Raw genomic sequence first — 19,351 nt, 5'->3', positions numbered from 1 at the left:
TAATGTATAATGTATAATTAAAATTAATTAATCATTAATTTTCAATTAATAATTAATATTAGTAATATTTAAATTTTATTAATATTTATTTATATTTAATAGTAATAATGAGGGTTATAACCAGACTAAAGTGACAATAAGCTATCAAAACGCTACTCCAAGTAGCGTTTCAATAAGCTAGCTTATGTGTATCCAAAAAATAAGCTAGCTTATTTTTGCCAAACAGTGCCTTAATAAGTTTGTCGTTTTACCTTAATTTGTTGTCAGCAACATTCAAGGGGACTGGAACAGCTCCATACTTTATGGCCTTGAGCTACATTAACGGTAATAACATATCAGTAAATAGATCTTTGAACTACACGAACAAACAAACATTGAAGCACAATCGATACAATGAACCATACAAGAAAGAGAAGATTATTAAATAAATGGAATCAATGTGACATACCGGTACTTGGACCATTGGATCGTTGAAAGTGCACAAGATAATATCAGAGCCAGCAAAGATCAAATGTGAGAGAGATTCATCATACTTGTCGAGAAACCTCACATTTCTATCCTGAAGAAAACAGAAGAGAGCAATTATGAGTAGCCCAGTATTTCAAGTGAATCTTGTTGAAATTATTTTTACTGCCACAGTAAATGTAGCATATAATCTTGTGTCCGGTTGGAAGATAATTGTGCAACAAGATGTGTGAGAAAACTGGATGACGTTGAACCAAGACCACAATGAGACCATATTTACACCAGCAATCTCAACAACAGACGTGATTTTAACAGCTATGACGCACAATAAAGATTTAGTTGAATTAAACAAGTGAACCACCGACACAATTAAATAAAGTTGAATATGTTATAGGGATGACATTTTTCTATCAACATCTATCCTTCAAGATCTTATTCAAACTACTTAATGTAGGCTCAAGATGAAGTCTAACAGATCTGGCATGCTGCGAAAGAAATCAAGTGCAAAAAATACATACATACATATGTACGTATGGACATACATACATACGTACGTACATGCATACATACATATATATATGTATGTTGTGATAACCGTTGAGAACTTTTACCTTAAGGTATTGTGTTACATGATTTTTTTAAATCCAAGGCTAATATTTAATGTATTGACTAACATATATTTGTTTCACATGTGTTTACTTCATATGTATTCACTTCACAATGTGATACCTTTTTACATGTAAATTTTTAACAAACACGTCAAAAAGTTTCACAATGTGAACCAAATACTAGTGAAATAAATATATGTTAAATCAGTATCCTAAATCACAGCCTTAGATGAAAAAAAATCATATAAAATAACAGACGGTGCACTGTTTCTCACAAAATTGTGAGTTCTCACAAGAACCCCCCCCCCCCCTATATATAGACTAAGAATCGTGTGAGAATAGGAGTTAAGGTAAGAAGTGATTTGGACTCTTGATTAATCTCAAACCAATCCATGAATTCTGCTTTAGAAGGGAATTGATCCGGTGTATCTCATGTGTTTCTCTTCAATTAGGATTGATCCAAGGGTGGAGATCCCTTCTCACCGTTCTCACCATTACTTTCATTCTCACCGGAACCCAACTCTACATATATATTTTTATATGATGGAATTCTGTCATTTCTATTCATTACCTTGAGACCATCCTGGAAGGATTTCATTTCGCTGTTCACGCCAGAAACATTGCTAACACCCACAAAGATAAACTGCAAACAACCCCAGCCCAGAAACAAGTCAAATTCATATGAACTTATCAGAATTAGAAAAGAAATGGAAGACCAAAGCTCTTCACAGGAGAGGATACCTTCTAGTAAATGTATGATCATATGATAGTTCAGCTTTGGAAAGTTCTATATGATCAAGATGTTTGAGTAAATTACCTGAACACCCCTCCTGGAAGAATCCCAAGCAAGTGATTTAAGGATCTCCAGATCAACATCTGAATCTTCTGAAAATATGCATCCAACCTAATAATATGTGCCATCTTAAATATGCATGATGATTTGTTTTGCTGGAAGAAGATAATGCAAGTGAATGTTATATCATCAATTAAGCGCCAAGATATAGTAATGGAAGATTTAATGATAGTTCAACTCTTACGCCACTAAAATGTGGTTAAATAGTAATTATCTTTTAATACCCATCAACAGGAGAACTCAAAGAGGATCAAGAATTTATTTGGAATCCTCAACATATAGTTTCAAACAAAGTGAGGATGATTTAAAATATCCCTAAGATCCATCTGTTAAGATATATATATATAGAGAGAGAGAGCTTGGTTCAAATGTTAACCAAGAATTTTGTGTTAACTTTGTTAACCAAGCTCAACCAATCATATTCCATCTTTTCTTTAGGTTCAAATGTAACTCATATATTAACTACAAGGGTAATTAGGTAATTTTCCATTTATGTAACTTCCAAATAATTAATTGGGAATTACAAATCTGAAAAATCTCACTAATTGATCATGATGTAATATTGAAATTGGTTTTCATACGTGTTCATGTTTCTAATTTACAAATGATGTTCAACCTATGATGATATTGATTTCGATATCGTCCGAACAATATGGATAAACCTATTGTAAAACAGATCGACAACAATGAAAATGAGAAAGTTAAAATCGCCTAGGACTACATTCGCAATTCGAATTCCGATAATGAAGAAAATGATCAAAGCGTTCCTATTGGTAAGTGATTAGTATGACATTTGAATTTGTTTAAATGAACACATATCAAAGGCAATAGATGTTCATATCGATACATATGCACATATATATATATATATATACGCACACACACATATATATATAGTTGGGTTCCGGTGAGAAAGAGAGTTATGGTGAGAAACGTAATAAGGGATCTCCACCCTTAGATGTACATTAGGATGAGATGAACCGAGATGAGATGCACCGGATCAATCCCCGTATCAAGCGCGACATTCATGGGTGGGTTTGAGATTAAAGGTGATCAAGAGTCAAGATCTCTTCTTACATTTCTCACCTTAACTCTCTTTTCACACGATCATTCGCCTATATATATATATATACACACACACACACATTATATTTTGTGAAAGTGAAGGCGACGGGACCTGAATCTGTACCTTCACCAATCTCTGTGAAGGCGGTCAGCTTCACACGCCTTCACGCAAAAATAATGGTACCTTCACATGATACATGTGAAGGTTACATTTCTCACACTTCTCAGGAAAAATGGCATTTCTCACGGGAACGCAACAGTATACACACACACACACAAATATATAGAGAGAGCGAGTTAAGTGAATGCACTAAGACTAGAGGGGGGGGGGTCAGTAAACGAAGGTTATACACAGACCAACCACTTACAAGAATGGATGAAACATCTCCAGGTAATCCTAGCTGCTGCTGTAATGCAACTTTGGAAACAGCTTTTCCCCCCATATCATCTGCACTGTAGCTCTGCGGAAGAAACTTGTCGCACGAAGGATCCCAGTTTGAGTCATCATATCCAAAAGGAGCAATCAGCAACTTGTCCCTGAAATAACCCACACATAATCCCACATATGGTCAATAATAAAGGATATGGGAGATGGAAGTTTCAATAATAGTGAGAGGTGGCATGAAATTAACAGCAACAAAAAATTATTTTCCAACAAAAGTTCAACTCTATCACGTTTTCTGTAAACCGAACAGGATAGCCGAAAAGAAATATCCAAAAGCACAAATGATAAGGCACAAAAACGGAACTTACTTATGAGTTCCTAAGACAACTTCCAATCCATGACTCATAGTAGAAATTATCTGGTCTTTCGAATGTATGGATGACATTACTATGACTTTGTTTGCATAAACAACTCCAGCCTGCAGGAAGTAGGTATACTGATCTAAAACTACGAAGATAAAAGATCATATTGTGTAAATGTCAAATAAGCTAAAGTTCTATAATACAAAGGAATTCAACAAGTATGCCCATAACAATGGCATTAGGAAATAGGTTTTACTTGTTAACAGTTAACACCATCTAAGGGGATCAAAATATGCACTCATTAACAACAACTGTTTTGATCCATCTTTGAGTATACTTAATGGAGCCAACTGAGAAACAACCCGTAACTGAAGAAACTCATCACCTTCAAAATATTTACAAGATGAAGTTTGTTATTGTCTTGCAATCGATCATGACGATGCAGTCTAGCAGGATCAAGTCCACACATTGCCAACTTATCAGGTTGCTCAAGGCACTGTAAAATTAAAATCAATTAATGTCATACACCCAGGAAAGATTGTGTGGCATCCCTATCATAGTAAAATACAAATAAAATGCCAGAACTTTACCTGAGAATTAAAGCTCTGGCATGTCAATAGGATTCTAGTAGCTGCAAGTCCCTGAATATTCAAACAATAAATAAAAGGTTCATCATACAAACTCTATGAAGTGCTTTATATAAAACTAGTTGGCTGTAACTCATCAGAAGTCATAAAGACCAAAACAGCGCCTAAGTACTCACAAACATGAATAACCTTTCTAAATTTCCCTTAAATCATATTCAGCCTTGTGCTGTTACAAATCCATAGAAGACAATCACATGTCCACTCCATCAACCTTGTGTACATAATGTCTATCGGAAGCCCACATTCCAACCTATAGTCATAGATGAGTAGAACCCAACCAGATTTTAATGAAAAATAAAAGAAACACGAATGTAAACAAAAGTTGGTCTGCTTTCGAGAGATAGCCATCTCTCTTTTGACCCTCGATTAACCCTGATCAAATATCAAATCAAGCATGACTAATCCATTCTCCTGATCATACTTGTATAGAATATCATAACTAGCAAAATAGCATAATTGCCTTATTGAAGGCTACTCTATCCTCCTAGTCATACTTATTTAGAAAACTATAACTGAATATCATAACTAAATTATTATAACTAAGAAAATGCCATATTTGTCTTATGCGTGGTTAAAGGAAAAATCAAACAAAAAGGAAATGCCATATATGTCTTACTCCCTATATGAACCTAGATCATTTACCAAATATATACCTACTAAATATAAATTTAACAGAAACAAAAGGATATAAATAATATGAAACAACACCTAGCTGGGGTTATCCATGTGATTAGGCTTACTAAGGATAACCTAGAGATCTTGAGCTCAAAATCACACTGTAGTGTTTCCTAGTGGTTTACCAAAGGTGCATCAATGGTGGGGGAATAATTCTCACCCTCCTTGTGTGTACTGGGTCTTCCCAAAAAAATGACTTCAGGACGGCCAACATAGTCAAAATATTTAGTGACCTTCCATGGTCTTCTTTAAGGACATTCCCAGATTTTATAAACAAAGCAATAGAAGTGCCCCACTACTCAAAATTTGCATTAGCTGAAGGTGATGTAACCAGATTTCAAGATGGCATATGTATACAATAAATGGTCCTAATTCACCAGTTGTAACCAAATGCACAAAGTAATATACTGTCTTATGATTTGCACCTGATTTACGAAAACATCCCAAAAGAGTGGCCCAACAATTGAAGTTTCCCAGTTGTGTATATGTAACACATCAGGCTGCTTTCCTGATTTCAGGATATAATCCAGTGAAGCACGTGAAAAATAGGAGAATCTGTACCATCAAGCGAACAACAAATTAAAACTAAAACAAAATAGCAAGAACAATTATCATTTAAAACATGAAGAAATTATTTGTGTCAATCATGGTAATTCAGTAATTGTTTCCACTCCCCCCCCCCCTCTCTCCTTCCGAGGAAGTTGCAGATGTAGAATAACTGCACATAGTGATATAAACTCCCAATCTCATACAATAAGAATGCAAAAAGAATCCTCAAAAAAAACCCAAGGATAAGACATGAATTTGATCATTCCTAAAAGGAAATTAAAGAATAAGAAGTGATGAACAAGGATGACACTAAAGATTCAAGTGTAAGGCAGTGAATTTATGGCTATAGCCTATATTTTAAAGCAATAAGAACTATGACTGTTGGTAGCAGCTTTACTTACCAGGGATTTGGTATTAGTCAAAGTTGATTCTAGATAATCAAATGATATGACATACTCAAAAACAAACACTACTACATGTGATCATTCCTCATGAGTTGTGCGCAAAGGATGCGAGAAGTACAAATGCACCATGCAGTTTACATAAATATAGTAACACGAAAACTTACTAACCGCTCAAAATCATTTGAGTAGCCATATATCTTCTCATTGCTGAAGAAGGATGAGTAGTAAACAGGCTGTATAAAAGTAACCCCAATGCCATTTACAACACTGCAATAATTGTAAGTACATTTAGTCAAAGCTGATGAAATTGAATGGAAAAAGTTCACCTACACATTCACAGACAGAGAGATTCACCCAGTCCAGATCCTGTTCCTGTGCAATTGACCATTAAAATATGAAAAGACCTCTGCCTCAATTTCTCGTAAAGATTTGACCTTTTCAAGATTGAGGCTTGCATATCTGTTCAGGAGAAAAACGGTTCATTTAATTCACATATCATAAGTTAGGAACTTCCGTCCTTGTTGCAAAGAGATAGATGGTTGAATATGACTGTATCTCATTGCAACTAGACAAACACAGGAACTGGCCATAATATAAACAAGTTCAATTTACTTGGGTAAGATAACTTCCACTAAATTTCCTTGTTTTTGCAGCACATGAGATAAGGAGGTCACATATGATGCCAATGATCCAACAGAGGCAACTGGTTCCATTTCTGTACAGATGTGGATTATGTGGAAACATTTCCTGTAAAACAGAGAATACCTTGCAGTGAGAAATAACATGATGTGATGAAGATATTCCGAAAGCCAAAACACTTAATATGGACTGTCCAGTCTTTACATCAGAACATCACAAGCTAGTTTTGATACCTATCAGAAATATGTGGGGTGATGGGTGAGGTAGAGATTTCACAAATTCCATATGTTTACAAGGGATAGAATGTTAAGAGTGCAGTGCTGGGGAAGTAGCACTAACTGAACTTAACAAAAACTTTGTAGTAACAATTGGGATAAGCAGTATATACAAGATTTCATATTCAGAATTGGTTTTCTTTGATGCAATATTATCTGCTAATACATAAATGACCATATACTTCTTAATTGTTGTCTTACAGATAAGTTTTGATTCTCCCTTACTATAGGTGTATGTCGTAAATCAGCTTTATATGTTTTCTCCCATCTTTATCATCCTTTATTGTATACCTTATATTTATCTCCATTTATTTCTCTTTTATGTTGGTTATAGGACTGTCACTAAGGCAACGTGAAGCATATAACAACATAGAAAACACAAAACATTATTGATGCATCATCTAACACAAGGTGATTTCTTTAATTTGCTTTGAGCTATCAATGATCTTCATAAATCATAATTTTGTGCCATTTCAATCACTTCAGACTGTTGCGCTCATAAAATAACATTACATCCCTTGATATATGAATATATTATGCGATCAGCTAAGTGAAGTACAATGAAACGTGCTTACTATACACAAAACAGTTATACCACAATCCTTCAATGATAACATGGAATTGCTTTTGATCTTGGAATATTACATTTTTCTTTTGTTTGAAAAGTGACGGAGTGCTGCCAAAACCTCAGAATCACTCTTAGACATCATGTTGGAGAAATAATCAGCTACTCTAAGTTTTGTATCAGTCAATAGACCTCTAAAGCCAGATGCCTCTCTAGTGTCAAGGATCCCGGTCAGAACCATCGAGTCTATCCTAAGCAGCAATTCAGAGCTGATTGAGGATGGATCTGGTAGAAAATATAAAAAAGGAGGGTTAGCATCAGAGACAATATTATTTCTTGGACCTGTAACCAATTTCAGTGCTGAATTATACTTGACTTTCAGGATGATCATCGACCTTCACCAACTGATATTCCATGATTAATATGAATTCAAATTACATATTTAAAACACAACCAACGAAAATAATATATGATGTGAATCACCAAACCTTTGATTCTACAGTTTAGGGCTTAACCATTACTAGATTGACAACTAAGGGCATGTCTGTTAGCAGCTTAATGAGCTTAATGTACTCATTGCTTATTCGGTCAACTATACATGACTATTTGGTAGTAGCTTAATGATATAGAAAGTGACTTATTTAGTAAGTTTCTAGGGGGAGCTTTATGCAGAAAGCCAGGTATTTTCCTAACCCGCCCCTCCCAATTAAAAACCACGCTCCTTCCATCTATGAAAAACCCTTCCAAACAAAATCTTTTTCAATCTATTCAGACAGATTAATTCACACATATAGCTTTATCCATACAAGACTTAATGGAAAACCAACCAAACAGCCCCTAAGACTATATATCGATAACCACAAGGGTGGTGCCTGATTGGTTTGAGCTTGGCTCCAAAGGTCAAAAGTGCCAGGAGATCCAAGGTTCGAATCCAAGGAGGAATAAAAATCCCCTTGTGGCCACGGAAGTTCAAATGCAGTGACTCCGGGATATCTGCAAAGCAGGTGGTCGCCCTGGGATTAGTCAGCTCGCATAGCAAGTTGGATATCCAAGTTAATAAAAAAAAAAGACTATATATCGATATATACACAGAATGGGACATGAACTGATAAACTAATTGAGAGATATCAAATGCAAGTGTTCAAACACAGAACACATGGAACATTGAGGGTATGGGAAATTAAAAAGGTGGAATTCTGTCAAAGTGGTGACAAGACATTCAAGATATATAAGGGATTCTTGATTATAAGCTATTAAGTTATACCGCCATAAAATCAAATTTTTGTTTTTGGGTGGTCACAAGCCATTAATAGCAAATGAAACCAAACGTACCCAGAAAATCTCACTCGGAAGTATGGGGATGGTAAGATGTACGCAAACCATACCTGGGGCAGAGAGGTTGTTTCCATGAAGACCCCTGGCTTGTAAAAATTAGTGACGCTTAAGAGTTTTAGTCACAAACCTTCTATAAAAGATCAGAAATGTGAAGGTTGTCAGTAAGCACACATGAGGATTCCTCAATTGATCCTCATAAATCAATCATCAAAACTTAAGATGATTGATTCAGCAACACTTGATGTACCAGTCTAAAAATCACAATACTATTAGTAACAGAAAATATTTGAAATGTATCTAATATTAGCTTCTCCTTTTCACTGCCATGTCATCTTTCCTTCTCAGTTGACAGTTTATCTTAGAAGATACAAAACTAGGTGCTGAGAGATGTAATAGTCACAGATTTCATGTGTATTGGATACAGTTAACTTAGCTCTGAATTCACAAACAAATTTCTTGATAAGTTATCAAATGATGGTAGTGTTAAAGTGATTTCCTCCTCTCAATAACGTATAGAATCTTCCAATATTGCACCTTCATTATAGCAAGAGATTGAGAGAATAATATAGATTGTATTTTACATCAAATAGAGCATCGGTTATAGTCAGATTCCATGGATTATGATTGACTGGTTTATCGTATAGATAGAGCAGGAATCCTATATAAGCTTGTATCTTGTACAATCTCAATCCAATAGAAATCCATTTGTACAGATAGAACAGTCATAATGTTGGCAATCCAACAAACAAAATGCAATTACTGTGTTTCAAATAACAAAAACCTTCAGAAACTTTAAAAAACTGCATTGCTCTATTTACCTTCTTCACTGGAAGCATGTGCCTGACCCTCTAGCTGTTCTATCTTTTCAAGCAAAGATTTCTGCTCCCTCTTCATTTCCTCCAGCTCTTCAATAGCTTGGACACGTTGTTTGTTTAAATACATGATATCTAGATAGTATTGAACACATTTGAATAGTTAAATATTTTGCAGAAGTGTGTACAAGTGATATAAGGAGTCCACACACATAATCATGGAATGTCACACTGTGAGGCAATATTATAAAGGTAAAAAGATTTGATATGAAAGTCCTCATATTGACTCACTCCGCTGGGCTTCCGTGAAAAGTCGCCATACATCATTCTGAGTTCTTTCAGATCCATCATCCAGGGACTGCAACCGGTCCTATAGTATAGAAAGAGCACTAAATTCTAAAAAGATAGACAAGAAAAATCAGCTGCAAAAAGGGAAATGATAGATACCTGATGCAACTCGATGCTATTGTGACTTTCTAACCTGGTTTTGTCACATGAAATTAATTAACCAGTTAACTTGATGAAATGCCAAGCAATGATATATGTGAAGACATGTAGAAGCTTACACTTTTGGAAATGAAGTACACACATTAAACAACATGAATCAACTATATGAATTCTTGAAATGCAAGTAGCTCCTAGACTGGATTGCGTACGAAGATGCTCTCAAAAACTAGAACTAAATCGTACTCTCTCCGCTTCACAGTTAAATTTCCCCTTTGTGGCCATTCTCTTTTTGATTTAGTCTACTGATCACCATTACAAGTATCCCAAACCTATAATCTAGTTGTGAAGTCTGAACACAGCATTCATCATTTGTATAAATAAAATGAAATTTACAAGTTCCATAGTTGAAGTTGAAGGGATTAATTACTTACCCAAAGCAACAAACCAATCGATGCTTAGGAGGTTTCCACTTTGGCCTACTAAATTGAGTAAATTGAGGAACCGTAGCTCTCTGTAAGACCTCCATTGATTGTCTCTCTCGAGGATTACAGAATCAGAAATCCGAACAAGTTTATCTGTCAAAGAGATGCAGTTGCGTGGTTGGAAACGTAGGAAGGGAAGCAAACAGAGGGTAGATAATGCTCCTACTCTAAAAACCTTTAATCAAAATAAAATATATTGCAACAAGTAATGGTCTTTTGAATTTTGGTGTGTGATTGGTTCGAGCAAAGTATCGTCTCAAGTTCAAATTTAAGGAGAAATAAATTTTTTTTTATGGCCATAGAGATTTAAATGTGATGACTCTGGGTTATCTGCAAAACAAGTGATCGTTCTAGGATTAGTCGGCTCGCATAGCGGGTTGGATATCCAGGTTAATCAAAAAAAAAAATTGTCTCTTAATAATTTTGTATCATTGGTTTCCCTTAACCAATCAGCGTCCTAATTTCATTGTAAACAATCGTCAAACAATTATATTACATTTTGTACTATATCATGAGAGTTTTTTAATCATTCTGACCATTTAATCATTCTACATAAAATCATTCAACAATTGTTAAATAACTCCTAACCTTTAAAAAATAATGAGAACATACTAAATTTAAAATTAGACTAAAGTTCGATTTCAGTCTCTAATGAAAGGTGGTGGTTATTTTTTCTTTTTCTTTTTTTACAATTAAAAATATATGTTTTTTAATTTTATAATTAAAAATTAAGAAAATAATGAAAATGACTAAAATGCCCCTCATTATTTGAACTTAACAAAAAACGTTAACGGCCATTAGACATAAAGATCAACACCGTTGGGAATTGACAAACATGAGGGACCACCAATCCAAAGTTTTTGAATTTTAAGGACTATACATGTTAATATTTACAAGTGTTAGAGACCATAAATGAATTTTACTACTAGAGGGTGTTTGGGATTGCTTATAAAAACAGCTTATTCATTTATTTCGTAATAAACATTTTTTAGTGTTTGGATAAACCACTTATACCGATGTCAAACCGGTAATAATGAGTTTTTGAATAAGTTAAATTCTTCTGATTTATAATAAATTGATAAATGTTTTTGTAGAAAAACATAAGTTGTTTCAAATTATAAATTTTGTATAGTGTTGGATTAAAACTGTAATCTCATGTAACAAACTTTCTCTATTTTTTTTTTTTTTTTTGTTAAAACTTATTATATTAATCAAAAAAAAAATTGTAGGTTCAGTTAATTTTGATCAAAAAGATAGATTTTATGAAGTTCTTGCAGTCTACATTTATATTTCATTTATTTTTGTATAAAAATTTTATTTTCATTTTATTAAAAAGTTTGTCAATCAAAGATTCTGCAGGTTCAATTACTCTTATCCAAGAAAAGCATTTGGTCCCTAGTCTCAATTACGACTTATTGCAATCTTCGAAAATGAGGACCGTTTCAAGTTCAGTGGTCCTAATCACGTGTGACGTGGTTCTCCCAATGTTTAGTTTTTTGGTATTATATCTGCTTATTATTTGTATTACGTCTTTTTCACACCTCTAAAATTTTATTTGTCGTGAGTTAACATTGAATTATAATAACAAATAACAAAGCAAACAAGGGTGTAAGACTTTTTGGTGAGACTTAAACACAAATTCCAGCAAACCAATGTTGTAACAATGCTACAGCATACAGTAGGTCATAACTAGTTCCGTCATCTATTTTGAGAATATTCCTCTCGGACTTTGAACATTTGCATTGATGTTTAGATTCAACCACACATATTTTTGCAGTATCAAACTAGTGGTAATGCATAATGAAGTCCTCAAAATATATGGATAACAAATCTTTTTGTATAAAATCACTCTCTCGAGAGGTCTCTCATATCATTCAAGTTGATATGTTCCAAATGGTTCATCTCTGAGTTCACTTCACTTTAACACTTCAATAAGTAACTAACTTGTCGAGAATTAACCAATTTGGAAAATATAGATAACAAATCTTTTTGTTTGTAACTTTCTTAAGTCTATTTCTTATAGGGCAAATTGCATGAAAAAGTAACGTATTTTAACTTGATTCCTATTTTGGGTAACGTACTTTCAAAACTTCCATTTTGGTACCTAAGATGTAAAGTTTTAAACATTTAAGTACCCGGGTAACCCAGTGAAGACTAATTTTAGACTAAAAAAAGACTAATTTTAGATTAAAAAAATCCACGTCACTAACTAGGTTAACAAATAATACCGAGTTGGATACCACATCACTAGCCACATCAGTATGATAACCGGTTAATACTTCAACCAGTTACCTGGGTACTTAAATGTTTAAAACTTTACATCTTATGCACCAAAACGAAAGTTTTGAAAGTACGTTACCCAAAATAGGAATCAAGTTAAAGTACGTTACTTTTTCATGCAATTTGCCCTTTCTTATATCATTCAAATTGACGTGCACTCGAGTTAATCATCTCTGAGTCCATGACACATTAACATTTTTCAAAATGATCAACTCGTCAAAAATGTTATTGGTTTTATAAAAAACATAAAATGAAATAGTGGAACGTTGTTATTACGAAACACCGACCGTCTTCCTTTGGTTTAAAATCTCACATTTTCATCTCACACCCAAGCTAATAATATTATCTACTCATAACAAAAAACAAATTGTAGGAAATGTAAATGACATAAATTAAATGCATAAATATAAATGATTGAAAGTAAATAGCATAATGTAAAGAACGAAAAACGTAAGTAAGTAAAGAGCGTAAAGTGATGTAATGTGAATAACGAGATGTAAAAAAAAACACCACTATTAATATTAAAATAAAAGAATAAGTTAAATGACTTCTGAATATTTAACACGACCATAGTAGATCTGATTATGGATCATGCAAAAATAAGAAGTCAATCCCCTCTATTTAATACTAATCCTATCACGACACTAAACCATCGTGTCCAAAATACAAACAAAGTCAACTAATAAGACAAAAAGCTAAAAGCAACCGTAAGATAACTATTTCCGGTTGTAATCCATGAAAGGCTTCTCAAAAGTGTTCACCAAGCTTCAAAAATTTTGTCTTTTAGCTACTCCCATTAGTCATTCAATAACACATCAATCTAATTTGGATCTGATCTAAACCACTGCAATTGGATGCCCAATTACAGTAAATCGATTCTAGTAAGATCAAAATTGAAATAACTTTCTACACATCCAAAGTCACCAATCGTACAAATTAGCCTTTGATTAGGAAGTGTAATTGAGCATGCTAACGTATGTTAAAAGGTTCAGTTTAGAAAAAGTAAACAGTGATTGTGAACTAATAAAAAATAAATTGTATTGTTGTAAAATATGTTTTATTTCACTATAAATTTTTAGAAAACTCTTTTCAAACAATAACTGTGAACTAATAAAAAGAAATTGTGAACTCAGAAAATATACAATAAGTTTATGAGAAAAAATGAAACGTATTATAAAGTAAACGTAAAGATTTTTAAAAAATTACTAAGGTGTCGTTTATTAAACGCTTATCGAGTAAACGTTTACTGGTAAAAGTCACTATTCTCATTTACCTTATGGGATAACATTCTTGACCATCAAATTGGATTGATGGCAAACGTTTATAACTTAGTAAACACTTACCGGGTAAGAGTCATCACCCTCACTTACCAGTTACACTCTCAATCGTTGTCTTTCCTTTTACCGGGTAAGATTTCTGGTCCTTGTTATGTTCATCTTGTAAGGTAATTGAACCGATAAGCACTTACCAAAATAAATGGTGGTAGTTATGGTCTTGGTGGTGGATGATGGTGGTACCGAAAGAGATAATTTGAGTCAGGGTGTTATTGATTTAACCGGAGATGAAAATGAGGAGGGGTTGGGGATGGCTTATCAATGAAGAACGGATAAAATATTTAATAAAAATGACAAAAAAAAAATATGAACAAAACCGAAATCCCCATCACTTGAGAGGTTTTTTAACGTTGGTTAGGGAAATGGATCAAATCCGGACACTTTTATAAATTACAATGGTTTCGAAAGTGTAGAGACGAAAAGTGTTATAACGGACAAAGCATATATATGGACCAAATTTATACTTTACTTTAAACTAATTTGTTTCGCTTTTTGTATTAGACTAATTAAAGTAATTTTAAAAGTTCGAATTTATTGTAATTTTTAAGCAGAAAATTATTTTGAAAAATATGTTAAGCTTTAGTTTTTAAGATTTTTTTATTGTAGACATCAAACGCAAGGTTTGGAAATAAGTTTCTGAAAAAATAATTAAGAAATAGGTTTTAAATACATTTATATTACATTAGAAGGGTACTTGCACAATGCAGCAAGATACATCTTGATTTTAGTGTTTTTTTTTTGTCTTAGTCGATGTTATAATTCGGTTTTATGTGGTTTTGAGAAAACATTAATGTTTTTATTTTTGAATAAAATATAAATATGAATAAATCATAAAAAAAAATACTGATATTAGTATCAGACTAACTATTTAAAATTTCTTTTTTTATGTATTTCTTTAATTTATTTTTTTATTTTTGGTTTAATAATATAATTTTTTATAAAGTTAATAATTAAGTATTTTGTTAGAATTTAATGATTATCCTAATTATATTTTAGTTTTTTTATATTTAGAATAAAATGTTTATTCTCAATTTGATTATGTTTATCTGAAGTTAGTTATACAAATTCAAACATGAAGCTTTAATAACTTTGTATTTAAGTACAATTACTTGTAATCTTGAATTTTAAGTAATATACATTAATATAAAGTACTTCATGCATAAAAAATGAGTTTTAAAAAAATTGAATCAAATGCTTTCTAATATAGTAAAATTAATGTTTAATGTATCAAAATAAAATAGAAAAAAAAATTAAAAAATAGTAAATGGAAGATGGGGCAGTTTGTAATGGTTTTGTCTTTGGGAATGTCTGATTAAAGCTGCTCTCCAATTTAATGAGAAGTTTCTGGAATGCTATGTCAAAAGTTCAAAAGTTGCCTTTTATTATTTACAAAAAGTAATTATATGTTTTATTGTCACATTTTTAACAATATATGTTTGGAATTCCATTTTTTTTAAATAGATTATACTTTTCGTCTTTATGGTTGTCATTTACTATTAATTGTAGTTCTTCTTTTAAACTAATTACAGTTTTGGTCACCGTAGTTGCCAATCTATTTCATTTTTAGTCCCTTGGTCTAACTTCTGTTAACTCAAGGGGTATTTTAGATATTGAAATAAAATCCAAATCCAAATTTTAAAACCAAAACCCAAATAAAGATGCTGGTGGCCCCTGACTGCAGATGGCATTGGAGACGGTAGTCTTTGAGACGGAAGTCACAATGAAGAAAGATGGCAAGAAGCAACTGATAGCAGTAGCGTTCCATGGAGATGGCTAAAGCAATCGATAGCAGTGGGTTCCATGGCGATTGGAGATGGAAAATGGTTTTCCGATGAAGACGAAGGCCATAATGAAGAAGAGGGCGAGAGAGGGGAGAAGAGAGAGAGAGAGAGAGAGAGAGAGAGAGACCGGTGGCTGGCGATGAAGGAAATCGCTGGAGTAGGCGTAATCGGCGCTTAATAGAGGTCTTTTTAACCGAATATCCCTGGAGTTAAAACCTTTTTAACAGAAGTTAGTTTCATGGACCAAAAACTGTAGCAAAATAGCAACCACAATGACCAAAATTGTAATTAGTTCAAAAGAGAGACTAGAGTTGATAGTAAGTGACAACCACATGAACCAAAAGAGTAATTTACTCTTTTTTTTAATTTACCATTTATTTCTGCTCTTTCTCTCAAAATCATTGTAACAACTCATTTCACATGGATAGAAAGTAAGAGTTGTGTGCTCCTTATAAGCCTTAATTTGTAGACTATCAATAACTTCTATTATGGTTTTAAGTTGAATTTGAAGTTATTAGTCTAGCCGCTTTGGTTTTCGGGTTTTACAAATATGTATGAGATCTAGTTACTATATGTTTTATCATACTAATTTTCCCCTCTTATATGTACCGGGTTTTGAAAAACTAAACAACTTCAAAAAGGTTAGTTCAATCCAAGTTACGAGTCACAATTATGGTCTACTGAATTTTACTGTAGATACCTGGAGGTCCCAAGTTCAAATCCAAGGAAGAATAAAAATCCCCTTGTGGCCACGGAGGTTCATATGCGGTGACTCCGGGCTATCTGCAAAGCAGATGATCGCCCTGGGATTAGTCAGCTCGCATAGCGGATTGGATATCCAGGTTATTAAAATGGTTAAGAAATGTCCGGGGACAATTTATGATTTCTTGATAGATTCCTAGTTGTACTAGCTTGTAGATCTTGAAATAAGTAACTTTACAAGAATCATCTTGATTTGAGTTACGAGTTAAGAGTCGTTAATCTGTATGAACTTGTTACAGTTTTGTAAATTCTCAATTTTACCAACTTGTAGATCTTGAAAAAATAAGCAGCTTTTAAATACGAGATACAAATCAAGTGATATGGTCTTCCGAAGTTTACTGCAAAAACCCAATGTATTGTAGAAGATAGTTATCATATTTGAAGGTTTTTATTCTAAATAGCGTTTAACGTACACATTTGATGGTTTTTGTCAAGTTTGAACATAACATGCATTTCCATCTCATAAAGGAGGAGTTACAAACTGTCTTTCTAAATAACCGAAGTCTTACACCTCTTATGAACAATCCAATAAAGTTTGGGATTATGAAGTATCTTGCAACACGGTTTATCTTTTTGAGTTATTTGTTATAAATAACATTGTAAATATCTTTGATATATATGGAAATATAATGTTTAACGTAATAAAAAAAAATGATTGAACATGATGATTTAATATGACAATAAAGACGCACTAAAAATCTTGATACGATTTAAGCAGGCAAGATTCTTTTGCACACTCGCTATTGATATGTTAACCAACAAATTAATATATACACACACACATACATATATAGACTTTGGATCACAAGAGACAAGACTGTTTTTGTGAGACCCGTGAGACCATTTTTTTGCACTTAAAACTTCACAACATAACACCATGAAAGTAATATTCACAGTGTTTTTGATATGAAAGTTTAGATTTTTTTTTACCTTTATAGTATTTTGTAATGAAGTTTCAAGTGTAAAAAAAATGGTCTTACGAAAACAGTTTGATCTCATATGAACTCAATCTCTCTCTCTCTCTCTCTCTCTCTCTCACACACACACACACACACACATATATATATATATAATTATATAACTTTGATATTTCATATGATATTTTTTATACACTAGTGTACTATATGTTATTTCATATGATATTTAAACGAGATAACATATGATGCACAAGTTTTTATGGATCAATCTTTTTTTATCATAATTTAATGGATTTTAAAAAAGAAAATCCTCCTATATATAAATATATATAGACTTGGGATCATGTGAGACCAATAGTTTTTCGTGAGACCCGTAAGACCAATTCTCAACTTTTGGATTAGATTTACAATCTGAACAATCATAAACGCCACGAGACTTTTCAATAATCACAAAATTGTCACCGTGCAATTTAGACAATTAGATCATTAACTTATAAAGTTGATCAATGAACATAAATTGGTATTACGGGTCTCAGAAAAAACCCTTGATCTCATGTGAATCCAACCCTCTATATATATATATATATATATAATTAAATATTATGAAATTTAATTGAAAGAATGAGACAGCGAGGCTTGACCAATTCAAATACATGTAACATGGAGTATATCTACTTTGTCTTGGAATCATTGAAGATACTTTTGGACTACGACCATTTTCCTCATGGAATTGTTTCTGAAAATGACACATATCCCTACCTTTAACTTAAATTATTCTTTTTAATACAAATCACTTTTCATTTTATTTATATATATATATATAACTAAAAAAAATCAAACACTTAAAAAAAATACTAATATATTATGGTAAATTTAATTTAAAAGTAATTTATCTTTGATTCTTTTTCTTTTCTTGAATTGAAAGATTCATGAATCTGTATCGTTTGAAGTATAGATTAATAAACATTATATCTTATATAGTACTAAAAGTGTATCTTTACGATAAATCAAAATATAAAATCTAATTATAAACCAAAAATTGAACTGTTATAAATTTATTTTTATGATTTTTTTTTTTTTGGAAAATGGATCAAATTGTGAGACGAGGTTTAAATATTATGTCGTTTATTTGATTGATCGACTGTATAATTATGAAAATGGTGGTAAAAAATTTTCAAAAGCTTAGTTCTTAACGTTTAAAAAAGACAAAATCGTTTGTTACTGACTCATAATAATTTACTTATTCTCTGATTATCGTAAGACCAATAATAAGAATGTAAAGAGAGTATGACATCTATTTTATATATATACTTAAAAAATTTAAGAAATTCAAATTTATAAATCCACATGATTTATTTGGAATGATTCTTATCTTGGACTTTATTTGACAAACCATAAAAGAAAACATGAAGAAAGGGATATGAGTGTTCATCATACCCCAAACCAACAACTAAAGAGCCAATTTTGTTGCAAAAAAACAACAACCAGTATCTAATTTGAATCACAAACAAACAACAAAAGAGGCCCTTTTCATATATATATACTAGAAGCGTACTCGCGCAATGCAGCGAGATACATCGTGTTTTTAATATTTCTTTTTATTCTTTATCTCAATCGATGTTATAATATGGCTTTATGTGATTTTGAGAAAGCGATGATGTTTTTATTTTTGAATAAAATATATGTTTGACGATATCATAAAAATTTGA

At 32.4% G+C, this 19,351-nt stretch overlaps 1 protein-coding gene across 1 annotated transcript in view; it reads right to left on the bottom strand.

The window, feature by feature from the left end:
* The window catches only part of LOC112512504 (probable starch synthase 4, chloroplastic/amyloplastic), a 14,243-nt gene extending 3,535 nt beyond the window's left edge, over positions 1 to 10,708 (bottom strand). Inside the window, exons 1-17 of the mRNA XM_025118501.1 lie at positions 10,518 to 10,708; positions 10,087 to 10,120; positions 9,931 to 10,009; positions 9,646 to 9,774; positions 7,573 to 7,777; positions 6,626 to 6,760; positions 6,368 to 6,472; positions 6,182 to 6,280; positions 5,486 to 5,615; positions 4,329 to 4,379; positions 4,124 to 4,234; positions 3,745 to 3,854; positions 3,360 to 3,528; positions 1,891 to 1,977; positions 1,645 to 1,716; positions 449 to 559; positions 252 to 313 (exon numbers count right to left, since the gene is read on the bottom strand). Of these exons, the coding sequence (XP_024974269.1) occupies positions 252 to 313; positions 449 to 559; positions 1,645 to 1,716; positions 1,891 to 1,977; positions 3,360 to 3,528; positions 3,745 to 3,854; positions 4,124 to 4,234; positions 4,329 to 4,379; positions 5,486 to 5,615; positions 6,182 to 6,280; positions 6,368 to 6,472; positions 6,626 to 6,760; positions 7,573 to 7,777; positions 9,646 to 9,774; positions 9,931 to 10,009; positions 10,087 to 10,120; positions 10,518 to 10,612 (1,784 nt within the window). The 5' untranslated portion in view covers positions 10,613 to 10,708. The remainder of the gene's footprint in view (positions 1 to 251; positions 314 to 448; positions 560 to 1,644; positions 1,717 to 1,890; positions 1,978 to 3,359; positions 3,529 to 3,744; positions 3,855 to 4,123; positions 4,235 to 4,328; positions 4,380 to 5,485; positions 5,616 to 6,181; positions 6,281 to 6,367; positions 6,473 to 6,625; positions 6,761 to 7,572; positions 7,778 to 9,645; positions 9,775 to 9,930; positions 10,010 to 10,086; positions 10,121 to 10,517) is intronic.
* Between the last annotated feature and the right edge of the window lie 8,643 nt (positions 10,709 to 19,351).

The sequence above is a fragment of the Cynara cardunculus genome, assembly GCF_001531365.2.
Source record: "Cynara cardunculus var. scolymus isolate 2C chromosome LG 5, CcrdV1, whole genome shotgun sequence".
Lineage (NCBI taxonomy): Eukaryota > Viridiplantae > Streptophyta > Magnoliopsida > Asterales > Asteraceae > Cynara > Cynara cardunculus.
This window is presented reverse-complemented; position numbering and strand designations above follow the sequence as displayed.